At 42.1% G+C, this 20,358-nt stretch overlaps 1 protein-coding gene across 1 annotated transcript in view; it reads left to right on the top strand.

Annotated features, from left to right (window-relative positions):
- Nucleotides 1-20,358, top strand: part of SYNPO (synaptopodin) — a 60,650-nt gene extending 40,292 nt beyond the window's left edge. The window contains exons 2-3 of the mRNA XM_083351301.1: nucleotides 5,780-8,058; nucleotides 17,405-20,358. Coding sequence (XP_083207427.1) covers nucleotides 6,121-8,058; nucleotides 17,405-18,421 — 2,955 coding nt within the window. The 5' untranslated portion in view covers nucleotides 5,780-6,120 and the 3' untranslated portion in view covers nucleotides 18,422-20,358. The remainder of the gene's footprint in view (nucleotides 1-5,779; nucleotides 8,059-17,404) is intronic.

Raw genomic sequence — 20,358 nt, 5'->3', positions numbered from 1 at the left:
CCCCGACAAGACTGAGTGGCTTTGCATACCTTCATCCCGTGTTTATTCGGATGTTCCACCTTTGGCTATGGGGGGTGAACTATTACCCCCCGTAGATAGGGCTCGCAACTTGGGTGTCCTCCTAGATTCACGGCTCACCCTGGAAGACCATATAGGAGCTGTGACTAGGGGGGCCTTCGCCCAGGTTCGCCTGGTGCGCCAGTTGCGGCCCTATCTTAGCCGGGATGATTTGTGCACGGTCACTCATGCGCTCATGTCCTCTCGTCTAGACTACTGCAACGCTCTCTACATGGGGCTGCCCTTGAGGACCACCCGGAAGCTCCAACTGGTACAGAATGCAGCCGCGAGAGTTGTGTTGGGAGTCTCCCGATACTCCCACGTTACACCGCTGCTCCGTGAGCTGCATTGGTTGCCAGTTGTCTTCCGGGTGAGATTCAAGGTACTGGTAACAGTGTTTAAAGCCCTTCATGGCATGGGGCCGGAGTACCTTAGGGAACATCTGCTGCCGGCATCAAGCTCCCTGCGCCCTGTGCGTTCCCACAGAGAGGGCCTCCTCAGGGTGCCACCGATCAGAGAATGTCGATTGGTGGTCCCCAGGGGGAGATCCTTCTCTGTGGGCGCTCCGGAGCTGTGGAATCAGCTACCGGTAGAGCTCCGGATGGCGCCCGATCTTCGCTCCTTTCGTCGCGATCTCAAGACGTTTCTGTTTGTTCAAGCCGGCCTAGCCTGATGGGGATTGGTGGGGTTTTTATTCTTGTGTTTTAATTTTAACTTGGTGCTTTAGAATTTGATTCCAACTGTTTTAATATGGGCAATTATTTAATCTTGTTTTAACGTTTGTATTTTAGTATTTTATTCTGCCCTGTGAACCGCCCTGAGTCCTCAGGGAGAAGGGCGGTATATAAATATTATTAAATTAAATTAAATTATTCTAGGAAGAAATGATTAGAACATAAAATATTGCTGACTGTTTATTTACAGATATCCATGTTAAGAACATGCAGAGACTGACATAGCACTCTAATAGGAAAGTCTGCTGCTCACAGATCAGTCAAATGTATTTATAAGTAATACGGTTGGGAAGAAGACTGCCTTAAGCTGAAAGACCCCAGCTTTCAGTACACGGTTAGAAAAGAAGGGATTAAACCTCCTGTCTTAGTTTTCTAGTCCAGATAAATATTTTCCCTCCTGCAGAGATTGGGAATCTGTGGTCCTCCATATGGTATTGAAGAATTCTCAGATTTAATAGAACTAATACTGAGTTTTGTAACTGAGCATTCTTCAGAGCAATAATTCTGATGGGAAAGCCATAATTTTAGATTCTTATCTTAATATCTGTAGAAACAGTGATGCTTCCTAGTAATACATGTCTCACAATTATTATGGCCTCAGGTCAAACTGCATTATTGTTATTTTTTGCTTTCCCACCACACTACAACCCCTTCACACATAATGAGTACCTCTAATTTACATACATTAACTGTAAAAAGAGTAGTGAGAAAATGCATACATATCCTTGGTGTGTACAGTTAAGTCCTGCTTATTTTCTTACACACTGAAAGAATATCTTTAGGCTATTTAGCGACAGACAGACTCAAAAGTACTTTTGGAGGAGTGTTCTTATTACTAAAATATATCCTAAATGTGCTTTTCAAAAGACAATTGGAGTTTCTTCACCTGGATTATTGAGAATCTCCACAGACATTTAATAAAATATATTTTCATGAAAGTTGGTCTTTTATAATAAATAGAACAAGCTGTCCATATGAAAAACATTGAATTCTGGGAATTCTGTTTTGGTTTGCATTCAATAGCTGCATATTTATTTTCCCTACGAAAGACGCACCTTGCATGGCCAAAGTGAGAGTGTGGGATGCCACAGAAAGGCTTGAGGAAGGACCAGAAATATTTCCAAGGCTGAACATAATGGACTTGGCAACCACTTTCAGTTTTTGGAGCTCTAATGTTGGAAAAAGAGGAGCTTTTCCTCAGTAAGGAAACTTAGTAGAACCCAGCCCTGTCTGCAGTAGTAGAAAGAGCTACAAGGATGATAATGATAATGATGATGATGGTGATGATGATGGTGATGATGATGATGATGAATTGTTTTGACTCCTAGCGCTCTCCTTCCTGTTTGCTCTGCAGCTGCTGGTTATTCTGCAGTACAGAAAAAGAAGGAAAGGTGCCAGCAGGCTATCAATGATTTATAACTATAAGTAGCTGGGATTTGATACTCACCTGAATTTCTTCCCAGGATCCTTCTCTGCTTCCTTTTTTTCACTGGCCTTTGAATTCCTCTTTATTCACCCTACTTCTGCTACCACACCTACTTCCTCACCTCTTTAGTTCTTTTCTCCTTTTTATCATCTTTTCTGACTGATTTTTTAAAATCATCTTTCATGGTTTCTTAGTTGGGTTCTTTCATCTTATTGTTCTAGTATGTCCAAGTAGAAAACTGAACATAAGATGTACTCATATACATGGAGCCGTGGGGAAAAGGTTGGAGTATCGTTTGGCTAAGAAGGCTTGTTATTAAGTCTTCAGGTTTAGGACTATCATAACCACAAGCAGAATCATTTAATTAAGTATCATTGCTGAAGGCAGGTTGCAACATGGGTTTCCTAAGTACGGCGAATAGTTAGAGTAACTGAACATGCCTCCTTTTGATTTGTACAAAGAGCCTTCATTGGGTCCTTAATAATGATTTTTAAAAACAACTTCAGTAAGAGGTGATCTGGTCCTGATCCATTTGAGAAACTGAGATCAGAACGAGGAACTTAGAGAACTATGTGCTTCAGAGACCATCTTCCCCAGTAAGAATGTCAGCAGTTTGGTGGTAAGTTTTTTTAATAACCATTAGTTGTTTCTGATATTTCCTCTTGCCAGAGGTGCTAAATCATGGCCATTTTGGGAAAATGGCTCAAAGGAAATGGCTCACCCACAGAAAAGGCATTCAGTGTCCTTTCACATCCTTTGCTAATAGCAACTTTTGCCATGACCCATGAGCAGATCTTTTGAAAAGCTTGTCAACTTCCCACTTCCCCTAGGGCCAGGTGGCTTAGGGGAGGCAGGCAAATGGCCTAAGCATCATGGTTTTATGACATGCTAAGTAGGCTCTATTCTAGGAAGTGGCTTGACTAATTGGTTTTCAATCAGTGCGTAGGAAACCACATTAAAAGGCCCCAATCTTTACAGATTTGTTTTCAGGCGCTGCCATCTTGTGTTAAATTCAAGCAAAATTATTAGATCGGCACCGTGCATCGGTTGTATTAAAAGTGAGCCTCTAGCAACGTAGAGGCAATGGTTTATTTTCCTATTTTTTTATGATAACCAGGCACTTTGTACTTCGTTTGCCCTCTGCTCAGGGAGTTCTGTGAGACAGTTTAGAGCTGGCCAACTTCCTGCTTAGAGCGTGTTTGTACAGGGTGTTTGAAACCCAATGAACTGCAACTTGAAACTTTGAAGTCTTTCAATGAATTCCTTTTGCATGCAATCATTTACAATTGCAAAGCAAAACTTCGTACAAAGAAAGCTGCAACCTCCTCTTGTGACATTTCTATGTATTGGGTTTGCAAAAAAAACAGGTCTTGTATAGAGAAGAATAGAAAGTCTAGATTTTTTTTTCTGTTCTAAAGCGATGTGTTATAAAACCTTTAACAGCAACCGCATACACTTTCCATTAGAGTAGGAGCACTAAAGCCCATGTAAAAACTGTTGTGGAAAATGAAATTAGGTGCCGTACAGGTGACAAACTGAAAAGGTGCCATACAGGTTTCAAATTCTTCCAGTTCGGTATAATTTACCATCTGTAGGGATGTGATTGATATAGATCAGCAGGTTGGCTGGGGAATTCTGGCAGTTCAAGATCACACATCTTAAAATTGCTGAGGCTGAAAAAAACGCTGATATAGATTCATATCTCAGCTCCACGCTGCTGTCAATTTGCTTTGATTGTGATAAACACCATCAGTGAGGAAGACTAGTGTACTTTGGTTTTATTTTATTTTATTTTATTTCAGGCAATTTATTCAGGTCTTACAAGATATGTTTATATAATGGTTCTAATTACAGTTTATAGGATTTATGTCATGAAATATTTCAGGAATCTGTGAAACATGTGCAGTACCCTGTTTTTAAGTTAATCCCCGTGGAAATGGGAGGGAGGAGAGAAGACGACTTGCCCCCTTTTTAATTGTTTTCTCATTGCTTATTTACTCTGTTGCTTCCTGTTGTTAGCAATTCACATCTTCACCCAAGGATAGGGATATGCCCAACTATTTGATCAACATTTTTATTTCTATTGGCCCTATTTCTACTAACAGTTTGGCATTTGTTTACTAAAAGGGTGGTGGAGGAGAGCAATATTGTTTCCATTCCAACCTACATCAGTTCCCTTCAACTAGGTGACCTCTGCTTGTATTGAGCATCAACTTCCTTTACCTCTAGCCAAGAAGGCTTTGTCATCCAAAGTCATGAGATATGTAGCCCCAGCACCTGTTTGAGGAAGGATTACTACATCAGCATTAGGGTGACTATTTCGCTCCATTATTTGAAGGACTCTCCAGTGTCAAGTCTATAGATGAAGAGAAGTTTGCCATTGCCCATTCAGTATTAGTTCGTATATAATAAACTGAGCAGAGAGATACGGTGCATTTTTATTTAGATTATCCTTATGATTTGTAAACGCTTTCAGTATGTAATATACCACGCTAAAATATAAATGGATATTTAGGTAGGAGGTGTAAGAGAGAAATGTTCATATGATCAGTTTTTATTAAATTTATAGAAGACCTAACTTCAAGTATATCTATTTACTCAATCCATTTCTCTGAAATAGTAAATACCATATAAACAATAGGAAATAAAACAACCTACTGTTGGAATAAGACACAGTTCATAGAAAAACTATCTAAAGCTTGTTAACAAAATTGAGGGTGATCTAATTTCCTTCATACTCCTTGATAGACAAAACTCCACATTAAATTCTGGTTGACCATGGAAACCAGGCTTCTGAATCCAACTATCTCTGCTTTCTTTTTGAATTAAAGGTACCTTTAATTCCTCCTGAATTAAAATTACCTTTGTAATAGTGCTGAATACCTGTAGTTCAGGTATGGGATGAAGGTGAAGGTTTGTTCTCCAAGCTTGTGGTTGGTTTCTGAACATTTTGTTGTCAGGCTAGGTAATATATTCAGCAGAGCTAAAATTACCTTTCTGAATTAATACACTGCAGATGTGTTGGAATTATAACAACCTATTACAAATCCTACTGCCCACAAGGGTGCAAATTTGGGGAAATCTGGACTTGAATCAATCTAGAAGGACCTTTAAAGACAGTGCATGAGGACACTACCAGTTTGCTTGTAACTGGTTGGTTTTTGAAGGATACAAAACAATACTTCTGGATAGCTTTGCTGCTAACTAGATAATTCATATATGATAAGGTAGCATCAGCACCAGTAAGTTGTCACAGCGTAATATGCAAACCCTGGCAGGGTTAGGATTTAAACCTATGTTTCTCTGGTTCAGCATCTCCACATACAGTAAGTTCTCTTGCCTACTGATTTCATTGGTTTGTTTTCTGACTTCTTAGATGGTTCAGTGTTTTGAATGAATTACAAATAAGTCTAGTGCAGCACACAGATAGGAGGAACTACAGAATTAATCCCATTAGAGTTTTTTTTTCTTTTAAAAATAGATGGAAAGTGTGATGGGTATGCACTTCCGGGATTCCATATCCATGTATAACTTGGTACTCTGTATGTTTCTTCTTCTCCAGATTTCTCAAGAAGTGCAAGCTTGTCTGAAACAGAGCTGAAGGAAGCAAAAGCAAGGAGCCAAAGAATTGTTGCTCAGCTGACAAATCCACCAAGTTCCAATTCCAAAGGGGTCCTGTTGTTTCACAGACGTAAGCAGCGAGTGAATGCATTCACCTTAGGAGCCCCAAAGCCAACCAACCCAGATCGAGTAGCTGCGGAGAACGACCTCAAAGCTGTCACTCACCCTTGCACTCTGAGCCATGGGGAGGAATCACATCTGAAACAGACCCCGAAACAAAACAAGGAGCTGAACACTTCATTCTGCGTCAATAATTTTGGACGCTGGGGGCAAAAAGTCACCATGGAAAGATATGAGGAGGAACTGGGTGTGGAACATCCTCTAGATAACGCTCAGGGCCTTCTGTGGAATAAGGAAAAGAGTGAGACAATTCTTTATTCAACAAACCCAACATCCTCTAAAGATATTCCAGAGGAAGAATTTCAGCAGATCCCTCTCAGTGTATACCTTAAAGAAAATACAGGGACAGCTTCAACCAATGGAATACATGAACCTCTCACTGAGTTTGGAAAAGTGCCTGTTGTCGAGCAAGGACCAATTATGGGCAATATAGAAAACATCTCAGCTAAGACTGAGGATGAGGCTACCCCTAACATTGAGAAAAAAGATACCATTCTTGAAAAAGAACTGTATCTTCTGCATATGGATGAGGAAAATAATATTCTCGATAAAGAACCGTATCTACCCATAGGTAGTGAGAAAAACAACAACATCCCTGACAAAGATCTGTACACAGCTGTTATTGATAGGGAGAATAATAATGTCCTCAACAAGACACCAAGTGAACCAATTATTGACAGAAAGGAAAACGGAGAGTTGCCCTGCATGGAACAGGATGAGTTGGTCACTGAAAATGAGAACATTTTTCCCACTGCTGACACTGGAAAAGCCACCGATGTATGTTCTAATGAAATCAGCCCACAAAATCATAGGCAGTACTGTGAAGTGCGCCTGACTTTGTCCAAGCCACAACCAGTGAAGAACCGAACTGCAAGACCTTTTGGCACTCAGTCGCTAACTAAAATCCTCTCCCCAGCAGAGAAGAGCCCAGTGGTGGAGATTCTTCCACCACCCACCTATGCAGAAACATTTTCCAGCCCTCCTCCGGTGACTAGGGTCAGGTCACCTCCTGCTTACTCAGCACTGTATCCTAGTCAAGAACAGAAGATCCTGGTTCCATCTGAAGCTAGGTCTAAAGACAGCAGCCCAGGACCTCAATTCAGAGAGAACAAAGCGCCGTCTCCAGATAAAACAGGCATTCTAGAGGAATCTGCAGCCCGCAGAACAGCTAAGAAGTCCATGTTCACCTTTGTTGAGAAGCCCAAAATGGGTCCTAATCCAGATCTTTTGAATTTAGTACAGACAGCAGATAATAAAAAGAAGCAGAAAGGACAAGGAGGAGCATTTCCTGAAGATGAATCATTTGCATTGGGTGCAGATGCCTCTAACTTTCTAACTGAAGGTAGATCATTAGATGTACCCACTCAGTCCCTTGGAGATCCTCCACCAGAATGGTCTTCATGTTTAAGATCACCAAAAATACAGCCTAAACCTAAAATAAGCTCTAACCAAAGCCTTTCAGAAGCAAAAGGAAAGGGGGCAGAACTGTTTGCCAAGAGGCAATCAAGAATGCAGAAGTACATCATTGAAGCCCCATCACATCCAGATATAGCAAGATCACCTTCACCTACTATGTCTCTTCCTCCATCCTGGAAGTATACTTCAGAAACTCATCTCTCCCCTGTGGCATTCCAACCAACACTCAAAAGTCCATCAAGATCTCCGAAAGGTCCTCCTGCATCTTCCTACAACAGAAATTTGTCAGAAAGCGAGCTCTCCAAAAAAGAGTTGGAAATCTCCAAGCAACAACCTTACCAACTTCACTCTTCCTTGTTTGTTCATTCCCCAGTCAAAGAGCCCATGAGACCTGTAGTCCCTGAAGGGGGTTATATGACACAGGCTTCTTCCTTTACTTCATCCTTGGCACCTTCTCCTCTATTGAAAGCACCTGCCCAGTCCAGCCCAAGCAGAACATTGCCTGGCCTCTCTGCTCCATTACCTGGAAACGTGTTTCCATTACAGAAGATCAGAGCAAATGCTGAAACATCACCGGAAGGATCTTTTGATTACTCTTCTAAAATTTTGTCTCCAAGAGCTAAAGGAGTATTCCAAGCTCCAAGACCATCTTACTCCACCAAGAATGCAGGGATTGAGCCTCAGGTGTGGAAACCTTCTTTTTACTATAAATAATAGATTTTAAAGAGTGTGCAAGGGTTCAGGCAAAAGACCTACATCGTCATTAGCTTCTGATTGGTGGTGTGCAAAGAAAAGCAAAAAAAGCAAAATGAAGACAGCTTAATGAGTTGTGAGCGCAAATAATCTTGCATAAAAGTGCCACCTCTCAAACCATAATAAGCTAAGTTACATTTTCCACTAACAAAACTGAGCAGGCTTTTTTTTTTTTTGGAAAAACCAATTTAGCCTAATGCCAGCGTATCTCGGCTAAGCCAGTCCCAATAGAACTTGTGCGATTGGATTTGTGCTATACAAGTTCCAAAGAGTGTTCAGCAGTGTGTGAATTTAGCCTACAAAAAAAATGTAAAAATAGTCAAAGCATAGGAGTGAGTCCTTAGAAGATTATTAGCTGAAGCTTGACTGAAGCAAAAAGAAATGTTTTCTTTTTTCTCATGCCCAGAAACTCTTATGAACATCCAATCTCTGGCTTCTTCTCTGCCTTACCTTTTTTTTTGATTCTTTGCTCTGAAAGGTGTTTCTCCTCTGTCTTCTCTGCATCAAGAGCCTCCAATATGACATGCTCACCTTCTCTGTTCTTTGCTGATGCCAAAAGACAATTCTAGCTGATGCCTGTTCCTGTCTCTGCTACCATTGTGTTTCATTTATTTCTCCTCTCTAATTTTATTGTCTCTCTTAGATGGCAGGAAACTGAATACCTTTGGGTGAATACATGTATCGTAAACATAATCCAGAACACAAACTTCATCTTAATTTCTTAGCATCCTAATACACATTTAATTTAATAACAACTTTTAATGCACAGAAGTGCTTGTTGGACTAAGCCAGCTTGCAAACCTCAAAAGTCACACACTGCCCTCCTCGCATGCACCCCAAATCCTTTTTCTGCCATCAGGGAATAGCTGCAGATGTTCTGCAATTAGCTTACAATAAGTAATATTATGACAATTCTATCCTCCTTATACTGGGATTCAGGAGAACACAGAGATTGTTATCATTGACCCAAAGGGCCTCAAACCAGTTAAACTGCTGAGATACATACAGCCAAGTACCATGATTTAGACTCTGGGAACTACAGTGAGGTTTCATAAATTGGTTTCAAACATTTTATACTGGCAGAATCCACTGACAGTGCAGTTATCTCACAGAAGAACCTTTTTCAGCACCAGTGACTATTAACGGAAATCAGGGATGTGTAAAATATAGTCTCTGTGGTACAGTATTTCTTCTATACTGTCCCAGTGCTACAGTATTTCTTGATAATACTAAGGTCTTTTGGGGGGGAAGGGATTTCAATGCTGACATGTTTTTCTGGTCATTAGGATTGATTTTCCTTTTTGTTGTGGAGTGAAGGGAAAAAGGAACATCATGCTGTTCCCTAAAAAAGATTGAAACAGAAGGCAAATAAAAAGATTTTCACATTTTCCACACTTAATCTCTTATTTAACATCCACGTTAATCTTTTTTATGGATTTGAATTGAATGTTGAATATTTGGGACTAAAAGTATCACTGAGATGATACATAGACCACAGAACAACATGATCAAGTTATGCCTCTGGTATTTAGAAGTAAGAGATCCCTTGTGTTAAGTAAGGAACTAATGTTAATTCCAGCCATCATCACAGCCCTTCCTTCATTTTCCTCACAGTGGGAAATCTTCAGACCAGGTCTGTAGACCAGTGCAACAGGTCCAAAGTGAGCTCCTGAAATCTTTTCAAAGTGGGGCAATCTTTCTTTAGGATATACAACTTCAAATTTCTATGCAATTATGTGGAGCGAGGCTTCGTTTATACATTTGCTTGCAATAAAAAAAAGGTCATCTTTAAAGTAAGCTGACTGCAGGTTGACCTTCAGGCTGACTCTACAGAACAGGTGGTGGGTTACCCTGCAGAGTGAGCTGTCTCTAAGCAAATCCAGCACTGAGAATTCATTTCTGCCATCGGCCTCCTCCCGTGATTTATTAAGTTGCAAACCGCAAGGCTTAGACACAAAACACTCAGTCACACTAGCCATTCTTACATTCCTATCCTACGTTTTGGTCAGGAGCACAAAGCAACATATGCTGTTGCGTCCTTCCTCCCTTTTTGCTCCATAACTTCAGTCCTGTCAGGTAGGCTGACATGAAGAAAGAAGACCTGCCCAAAATCACACTTTTGTGGCTGAAGGTAGACGAGAACCTGGTCCAAGACCTCAGCCCCACTGCCACGCTGGCTCTCTTTCTTCTACAGAGATTCCCAATCTAGTTCATTCTCTGCCTCTGGCTTTTCCTCTTTCCTGCTTTCTCCTGCTTGACAAATTCTAGCAGAAGACTAATACAGGTAGTCCTCGACTTAGCACCATTCGTTTAGTGACTGTTTGAAGTTACAATAGCACCGGAAAAGTGACTTACGGGAAATTTTCTCACTTACAAACAATACTTCAACTCCAAGATCAAATATGATCAAAATTCAGACGCTTGGTAACTGTCATGTATTTTTACAGTGTCCCGGGGTCAGGTGATCACCTGTCATGAACTTCTGACAGGTAAAGTCAATGGGGAAGCCAGATGCACTTAACAACTGCAATGACTCACTTAACGACAGTGACAAGACAGGTTGTAAAATGGGGCAAAAGTCACTTAACGATTGTCCTGCTTAGCAATGGAAATTTGAGGCTCAGTTGTGGTCGTAAGTTGAGGACTGCCTGTAAAGCAAGCAAGATCAATGAAGGAAGGGTCTTATCAGACAGAAAGCTTCTGCTGGTTGGCAGTACCAAATGTGAAACTAATATTATTGAGTGCATTTTCTGTTCTCTTCCATGCTATATGTTCAGAGTTGGAATAATTCCAAAGGTAGAAGGAGAATTACTGTGGGAAGGGCTGTGGAATAGCTAGGTGTTGCAGGACAATGGTTTCTTTCAGTTCTGATATATTATTTAAATAGCTATGCTGAGCCCTGGGGGGGGTCTATCAGGGGGTGGGCAAAAGGAGGTTAAATAAGTCAAAATACAGCCATGACCATATGATTGCTGAGTTGAGGTGGCACAGTGGTTAGAATGCAATACTGCAGGCTGACTCCCGGCTGCCAGCAGTTCGAGTCTCGCTGGCTCAAGGTTGACTCAGCCTTCCATCCTTCCAAGGTCGGTAAAATGAGGAACCAGATTGTTGGGGGCGATATGCTGACTCTGTAAACCACTTAAAGAGGGCTGTAAAGCACTGTGAAGTGGTATATAAGTCTAAGTGCTATTGCAGCCCTGGTCCTTTTTATGTGTATCACAATGTACACATAAAAGGGTCGGGATGTGATTGTGTGGGTATGGCTGCTGTCTTGACCTTTTCAACCCTCTCCTGCAAACATTCCTGACTGAATACCATATACCTGCTGGCTAATCAAGAAGCAGCAAGAGGTTTTCTCCCTTTTCTTCATTAATCCAATAAAAGCATCTGCCTTGGTAAAGCGCTAATGCAGGGCGAGCTGATAAAAGCCATCTATATATGAATAACATTGATATGCCATATATTAGAGAAATAGTATCAAAGGACTAAGAAAGCCTGAAATGTGGCAACTGCACTTTCTCTTCTTCAAATCTGAAAGTCAAAGAAGAGATAGGTTAAACAGACCCCAGGAGAGTAGAACTTAGATGACTTGACATTTCTTTGAGGAAAGGAAAGGAAAGGAAAGGAGAGGAGAGGAGAGGAGAGGAGAGGAGAGGAGAGGAGAGGAGAGGAGAGGAGGGGAGGGGAGAGGAAAGAGAAGGAAAGAAAAGGAAAGAGAAAATGAAGTTTTTTCCATCACAGCTAAAGAAGATTTCAAAATGAGAGAGCATTAAACTTGTTGTATTCCCCACTTCACTGAAATTTAAAGAAAGTTGGATGAAAGCTTTCTACCAAAGGGAAAAAACTTGGCAAACAATTCTAAAGTGAACACTTTACCCAGGAAGGTTTTTTTTTAATCTTCTTCATGACCTTATTGACTTAAGTAGTGGAACAAAGGTTGAATTGAGAAAAGTTATCTAGGGAATGTAGGACGGTTGCCTAGAATATAACTGAATACCAATTATGAATCCTCCCAAAATGTTGGACTGTCGTTCCCATCCTCCCCAGGCCATAAAGTCCAGTAGTTTTCCTCAAGCTTGTGCCTTACGGATTTTGCCCACAGTTATCTAGGAATGTGGAAAGTACAGTTCAGCCCATGAAGGTAGGCCTAGAGCAATGTTTCCCAACCTCAGCAGCTTCAATAGGTATGGAATTTAATTTACAGAATTCCCCAGCTAGCATACTTGCATTGCAAAGCTGCTGAGACTGACAAACACAGGTCTAGAGTAATGCTTGGGAAACTCAAGTGCTTTGGCTCACTTTGACAGTTTCAGTTTCAGTCTCAGCCCAGATGTATTGACAATTTCCCAAATTCCCAGCCAGCCTGGCCACTGTTGAAAATTATTTCGGTTGAAGTCCACTTATCTTGAGGGTGCCTAAGCTCAGGAAAGCCAGGTTAAATAATCCCACCAGTGCTATTGCCTTCAAAAGAGGCAGCAAGGGAAGGAGAGAACCATGAAAGACTAAGGAGAGGGATACAACAGGGTAAATTGCTTACTTTAGGTAAGTCATGGAAGAGAAAGTAGGGAGACGGTTGCAGAGGAAGCCCATCCACCTGAAGCATTCTTCAAGCATTGGGGAGAAATGGGCACCAGTTCTTCTTTGCTTCAGTCAGCAAGACATCTTCAAGGAAGAAAGGAGGGACAGATTTCCAATCTAGAGTCAGAGAAAGATGGAAGGGCAAATGAGGAGTTAGAGCATATGTCAAATCACAGACTGGTTGGAGAATGCAAATATTGCTGAACTACTATCAGTTCTCTCAGGTAAACCACACAGAAGAAATAAATCTACTTTATTATAAGGCTGCATTAACAGAATCTTGCAAGTCTGAAGGTACAAACTCACCACCACCACTTTTAACTTCCTGAACAATTAATGCAGGTCCTTCCTTCCTATGACCATTAATCCACTGGAGGTTTGGGCCTCTCTTCTGATTGTTTCCTAGACGGCATCTCTCCTCCTAATCCCACAAGATCATCCAACATATTTCATTACACTTACTGACGTTGGGGCTTCTGGGAGTTGCAGTTCAGCAGAACCCAAAAGGTCACAGATTCTCAAATATTCTTTAAAAGGTATATCCTATAAGGCTACGTAGTTTAATATAAATGAACAAAGTGCAGGTTCTTGTGTATAACCTTCACGCATAATAAACAGGAAGGTTAAGGATAGTATCAAGTATAATTAAGATTAAGTCTGAGTATGGAAAACTATTTCATGAAGAACTGTTATAGATCCACTCAAAGTGTGCCCATTGTGTCAAATATCACATCATAGTTGTGCTTGGGTCTCAGGGATAGACACCGGTTTCTCACAGTCTACCTGTGTAGTATCAAATTTGGTCAACATTTGGTTTCTTTCATTATAGAGTTCAAGGTATGCCTTAAAAACTGCACACAAAATATACATCGCCAGTACTGCTGAGAACAACATGGGTGTCTTCTTCAACTGGGAGCCCTCCACATGTGTTTTAAACTACAACTCCCATAGTTCACTGCGATTTAATTACTGTCAAAGGCATCCTATGGAAAGAACGATTTTAATGGGGTGATATTACATGTTTAATCAATGCTTAGGAATTTCACATACTATTGAACATTGAAAATACATGAAATATTTTGCTGAAAGCTGACCGAGGCATGTTTTCAGTGAGGCAGGTGCTTCCTATCTAGATGTTCCATTTAACGAAGGACTGAATTTCCTCTTCTCTCCTGAAACTTGCAGCAGCAGTTGAGAGAGAGGCAGAGAAGAGAGAGGCCTGATTCCTAGACGATAGGATGCTGGAAGCAAGGGAAACAGCAGCATTCACCCCTAATGCTTATTTTCTGGGGTGTGGTTGTGTGCATGTCTATATGTGTGGGTGGGTGTACAAATAGTGGACTAAAGTTCAGTAATCCATGGCACAAAAGAATTAACAAGCCATTGATATTTCCATGTCAGCATTCCCACTAACAAGAAGCCATTTGACAGCTATGAAGAGCAGGAGGGATGTTGCAAAATTTGGACAGCTGAATGAGAGAAGGAAGGAAGGAAGGAAGGAAGGAAGGAAGGAAGGAAGGAAGGAAGGAAGGAAGGAAGGAAGGAAGGAAGGAAGGGAGGGAGGGAGGGAGGGAGGGAGGGAGGGAGGGAGGGAAGAAGGAAGGAAGGAAGGAAGGAAGGAAGGAAGGAAGGAAGGAAGGAAGGAAGGAAGGAAGGAAGGAAGGAAGGAAGGAAGTTAATGCAAGAGATATTCATTCCCCAGGCAATCCAAATTGTTCAACTAGTCATACAAACTGAGAAACCTCAGTTCATCTGAAATAATTTCAACTTCAGGATTCCAATACAAATACAGCTGGATAAATTGTTCTCAGACAAGTTGTATGTGAATAGTTACCTTTGTGCATTAATGTCTGCAGCAACATGCCTTCTGGCTCTTGGCTTAACATCTCTAACCCAATGATAACAAGAAGCACTTCCGCTCATGCTAACCTGAATGCAGTCAGTGGGGGTGAAAGAATGATTAAAAAAATGCAGCATGTCACATGTAGATACTAAGACTTCTAGTCATTTTGCCAGAAACTGGATTGCAACTACAGAGCAGTGGGATTCGTGTTGTGCTGTACTGCACATTTTTCTTCTTCTTTATGAGAGCTGCAGACCCCTGTGCTTGGATGCACCAATGGATCTCAATTACTGCTGTTTCTGACAGCTTCCCCTCCTTTCTCTAAAATGCTGTTATGCTAAGCCCTCCCTTTAATACATGCATTAAGGTCTTTATTATCAAGCCTATTTCAGCAATGAGATACACATTTGGGAGAAAGGCAGGAAATCAATGAAACATGTAAGTCAGGAAAGCCATCAGGATATATTCCTGTGTTGGCATGTTTTTTTTCCCTTACGTGTCCTAAAACGTGAGTTGAAAGGTACTGTAAAGGAAGGAAATAATGCTAGAAAACCACAGCATAGGAGTGAGTGAGGCATGTTTTCAACGTCAGGTTTTGAGATTCCTTTCCCCTTTTACATCCTGCTATCCCACTTAGCACCTTGTTTTGTCGATAGAGGAATCTCACTTTTCTCAGAAATTTCAAGCAATGAGTGGAAGCTCCTGGATTTATCTATTCATTCTGTGTTTTGCAGAGGTTCTTCTGCTTCGTTTCCTTGCTTCCACCTGCTTTCTATGTTCAGTTTTTTTGCACGGGCCCTCTTGTTTTCATAGCCATGTTACATGTTGCTACTTAGCGATTTAGCTCTGTTCTTGCAGAATGGAATCAATTTGGTGTAGCACTTCAAGACACTGGACTAGAAACTGGGGGATTGTGAATTCTAGTTTTGGTTTAGGCACAATGCCAGCTGGGTGACCTTGGGCTAGTCTTTCTCACTCAAAGGCAATAGCAAAGCCCTTCTGAAAAACATTGCCAAGAATATTGTAGGGACTTGTCCAGGCAGTGGCCAGCAGACAAGTCTGACATGAAAGCAGAAAACCCCCAGAAAAACCCTGAAACTCTTTACAGGGATTGGCAGATTAAATTCCAGAAGTAGATCTACTGTATGCCCTAAAGAACAATATCTGAGAGCACCAGTGATCCTATAGGTATCTCCCTTACTATCCACCAGGAGCTGCCCCTGCTGATTTTCTGCATTGGTTTTTTTTTTTAAAAAAAAAAAGTGGAGGGACAACATGCTTCAATGCAGTTTGATCCCCCACCTTGATCTCACGAGGCGTCGTAGAAAATAAAACTGTGATAATTTCAGCTCAGATCTGTCTTTGGAACTGTGCCCATTCATCCCGAGAAAAGAGCAAAAATACATGGAGAAAAAGGGAGCATCCTTGCAGAAGAGATAGTACAGCTGGTGACAAGTGGATTGCTGATAAACCCAAACTTTTGAAATATATGTCCCCCAGGACAACCACATTGTGACTGACAATGCCAACAAAGCAGCCCTTAGCAAATCTGCCTATAATATTTTTTCAACATCTCAGATGTTCCTACAAGCCCAACAACACCGGGGGACTCCTAGCTCCTTCAGTAAATGAACACCATCCCTGCCTTCTGTTAGTTCCCATATCAATAAATTGAGTGGCAAGGGTTTTCTATTTAATTTTATGCAAGGAATCCCAGATTTGAATTCAGGATGCAGCTTTGCCTGTTCACCAAACACCTCTTACAAATTCTATCAGGAAACTGTACATTTTAACTGGATAAGGGATCAGTTTGGAACGGCGATGAACTTTTTTGTGGCTTTGTGCTGGTGCCCATAGAAACTCTTAAAATCTTGTTCCAGTAGAGACATTGTTTCCCAGAGGGGAGGAGAGTAAGTGGCAGTTCTTGAGGAAGGGCTAAGGTGGTCTTTCTTCCAGAAAAATCTTGCCACAACAATTCCTATGTCCTATTGCCACCATTGTCCCTACCCATTAGGCTTTCTAACACTTCCATAAATCTTAATGGGCCTCTTTTTAGCTGGATTCCAGTGAAGAGGCTTTATTTTCCATGAGTGCCTCTTATCAAAGTTAAGAGATTTTCCTGCCTGCAGACCCTCTAGATGCGTGTGAAAGGTGTACAAATATAAGGGAGAAAGGACAAGTGAGAGGAAACATGTAGAAAGAGAGGAAGGGCTCCTACGTTGAACATCATCCATTGGCAGAAAACTGCATCAGCATGACATTAGCTGTCCCCATTGCTGTGATCCCTATCCTGCATCCCCAGACTCCCCTCCAAAGCACTACCACCCAGAGTCACCTTACAGGGCAGATGGGGCAGGATAAAAAAATAATAAATAAAATAAAATACAAGTGGTCACATTAAATCATGTCTGAACTTATGACAGCCCTGAACAAGTGGTAGCTACTACCCGATGTTGTACGCATGGCCTTTGCACAATCCTGCTGTCAGAAAATCACTATTCACAACCTTCCCTGCCAGCTTCCCACAAGCAAAGTCAATGGGGAAGCCGGCAGGAAGTTGGAAGTCCTTCTCTCCGTGTTGTCTTTTCAAATCTTTTCCAATTATACAATTCCCAGATAAAAAGCGCCCTTAGAGTAGTACCAGGATATTTTCCTACTGAACTCATGGAGTAAGGGAAGTATAAGTCATCTGAGGAAGAATGGATATAGCCAGAAAGGAAATGTAGGGAGCAAGCTGTTCTCTGCACCTTGATTCCTCTTACGGTACCCAGCCAGACATTGCCTTCTGCAGGTAAGCACAATCTGAAGGGTCTAGAGGAACAGAATGCTAAAAATTTATTCCTCTTCCTGTTGCAGGAAAGAAAAGCATCCCTGCCTGCCTCCCCGACATGGACCCCACAGCTGATAAGGCGACAGTCCAGCAGCATAGAGGGCTGGATGAGCCCAGCCCAAACTCCAGAATCTGAGGATGGACTTGTTGAAGTCTTTCGAGCAGCCCATGTTATGACTCCACCTCCTCCCATGTCTCCATCCTGGAGTGAAAGGTCTCTGTCCCCATTTCGACAGGAGATTGACCCGAAGTCCAGCCGACAGATGCAGGTGCTGTTGGCAAGAAATATCATTAATGCTGCCCGGAGAAAGAGCTCTTCTCCCAAACTCACTGGAGTAGAAAACTTCAGGCCCTTCACCCCCCCTGTCCCTTGCCCCAATGTGTCATCCACTGGTGGAAGTCCTATGAACAGGGGTACTCTTTCTCCAAGCCCACTTCAATCACCCAAGCCAACAGGAATGGATGGCTACAGACGTGCCTCCCTCCCCGTCTCAGCTGCCCAACCCCAGGCTAGTGCATCATCAAACAACAGCCCCAGGTTGCTAGGCATCAAATCTCCCAGCCCACTACAATCACCAAAAGCAGGGAGGATGAATGGAAACAAATGCTTCATGCTGCCTGCTAGAACTGGAGCTTCCCAGTTCATTGCATCAACAAACCATAATGGCTCAAGTATAATGGGCACTCATTCTGAATCACACAAGAATCCAGAGCCACTTCAAAAAACCACATTCGTGGATAGCCACAAGGTCTTCACATTGCCAGCAAACACCAGTGGGATATCATATACCAGCCCAAAAAACCTGGGTGCTTGTTCTCCCACTTTCCAAAGCCCCCTGATGTCTCCCAAGATGACAACATGTTCCCCGGTGAAGCGCTCCACTTCCATGTCCCCCACCAATTCAGAGGCATCCGTGGACTCTGATTGCTCTGGGGTCAAGTCACCTAGCATCCGCAGCTTCAATATTTGTCCACGAGGCTGGAATGGCAGTCTGAGGCTGAAAAGGGGTAGCCTCCCATCGGAAGCATCCTGTACCTCTTAAACATGGGCCAAGAGGTGTGAATCGAAAAAACAGTTGTGAAAACTGTTGCCAAAAAAATTATGCAGGTCCATACATGCATAATCCTGCCAACCTAATTACGTCTTAGGCGGAGGAAGTTCATCTGCAAAGATGCCTAACACCTTCTCTCCAAGCTTGCCACTTCCTGGGGACTTTGAAGAAGAAAATAGCCTATTTATGAGAAACATTTCTCACACAAAGAATAAGTGTGTTTCAGCTTCTATTCCTGCAGGACATCCATTTCCACAGGATCTTCCTCCTCCCTCTCTCTCTTGGGGAACATGCTTGACTTTCCCAGATTTTGCTTTCTCCTTTCTCAGTTGGACTGGAGACACAATGACTGCCTTGCTTGTGGGGAGATTAAGAAGCATCTGATTGCTTTCTGTCCCTTTGAGAAATATCCCACAGGAGGACACAGAGCTCACGACAGAACCTGGTGTAGTTTCAATGAGGGTTACAGTAGGAGAGAAAAACCAACCTTAAGCCCCCATTTCACTTCCATGAAGCAACTGCCATTGTTTTAGCTCTACTTTGAGAGAGCTAATTATCAGTTGGCCTCCATTGCACCATCCTGAGGGAAGCAGAAGAAATCAACAAGTTATTGTTGATGCTTCATCTGCATAGCATACTTTTCCTCCAAATACAAAGCTTGACTTTATATATAGTAAACCAAATGAAGTGAAAGAAGAATGTTTTTGTTCTCTTGACTATTGGAGCTGAATCACAAGAGGATGAAAGACCTATTCAAGCTACAGTCCAAGTACTCATTACAAGACACCACATAGGAATATGAAATGGAAGCACTTCCAAGCTTTCTGGAAATGCCACCAAAGCCAGCCAGTCTGGGATTGTGACAGTAAGGATGCACATGGGTTTCCAGTTAACATGCAGCAATGGAGGCCTGTTCCCAGAATGTACCCAAATGACCTCAGAACTGTTGCCATGATTTCAGGGACTCAGTGCCCAGTGAGCAATGCTTCTGGTACTGCCAGTCACTAGGAGAGAGGTCTTCCAATCTCTTCCATTGCTTTGTAGTTTACCAGATATCTGGGAGGCAATGCTATCCAAGATGTCCCTCTGGGCAGGAGATTCAAACATTTCTTGGTTAGTAAGCCCAAAATAATGCCCCTTCTGGCAACTCTTCCTTCAGCACCTGGAGGAAGCTGCCTCCAGGTGCTTCTTGCATAAGGGCTGGAAAACAGCAGATGGAGAAGAGAGCTCCACCTCTACAAGGGTCAGGAGCAATATCCCAGCAAAGTTGGTTATATCCAAGAGTAGGGAAGCTCAACAGAGCTGTTCCCTAACACAGCCACCTATCAGCAACTTCATGGGTCACTTGGATTTTCACCTGTATCTATCTGAGACCCTATACAGGTCAGGGCAAAAAGGCTGAAGTTGTATCCCTAACCAGGTGAGACAGATTTGCATTCAGAATAACATTCCACACTAGGAAAGGAAAAGTGAGGAGTCATTATCTAAAACATACCAAGGTACCAAGATATATAAGCCAGTCAAGTGGATGATTCTATATGGATCAACTAGCTCAGGCCCCTATCCTTGCAATCTACCAAGGAGGTCTGCCTATCAGAGTAAATAGCAGACAAACCCTATAGGCTAAATTCCCTTCCAAGTTTCCTCTTTGCCTTATCCCCCACTACTGTGCCTCGTAGCAACATCTACAAGGCATAGTACTGTGTCTGGTAGTAACACTTATCTATTTACACCCTCTGTATGACCCTAGGAAACTTCTGATCTACCTCTGCTGAGCAGCAAAGAAAAACACACCTCATATCATCATTGCCTTTATTGTTCGGCATCCAGAATGAAGGACTTCTTGAAGTGTAAGACATGCATATACATGCACGTTTCTGTTTCAGAGTTACAATTGATCTCTATAACTGGATTTCTTCATTACTTTA

This window comes from Vipera ursinii (genome assembly GCF_947247035.1).
Source record: "Vipera ursinii genome assembly, chromosome: 2".
NCBI lineage: Eukaryota > Metazoa > Chordata > Lepidosauria > Squamata > Viperidae > Vipera > Vipera ursinii.
Note: the sequence above shows the minus strand (reverse complement) of the source record. Positions and strands in the feature narration are given on the sequence as shown.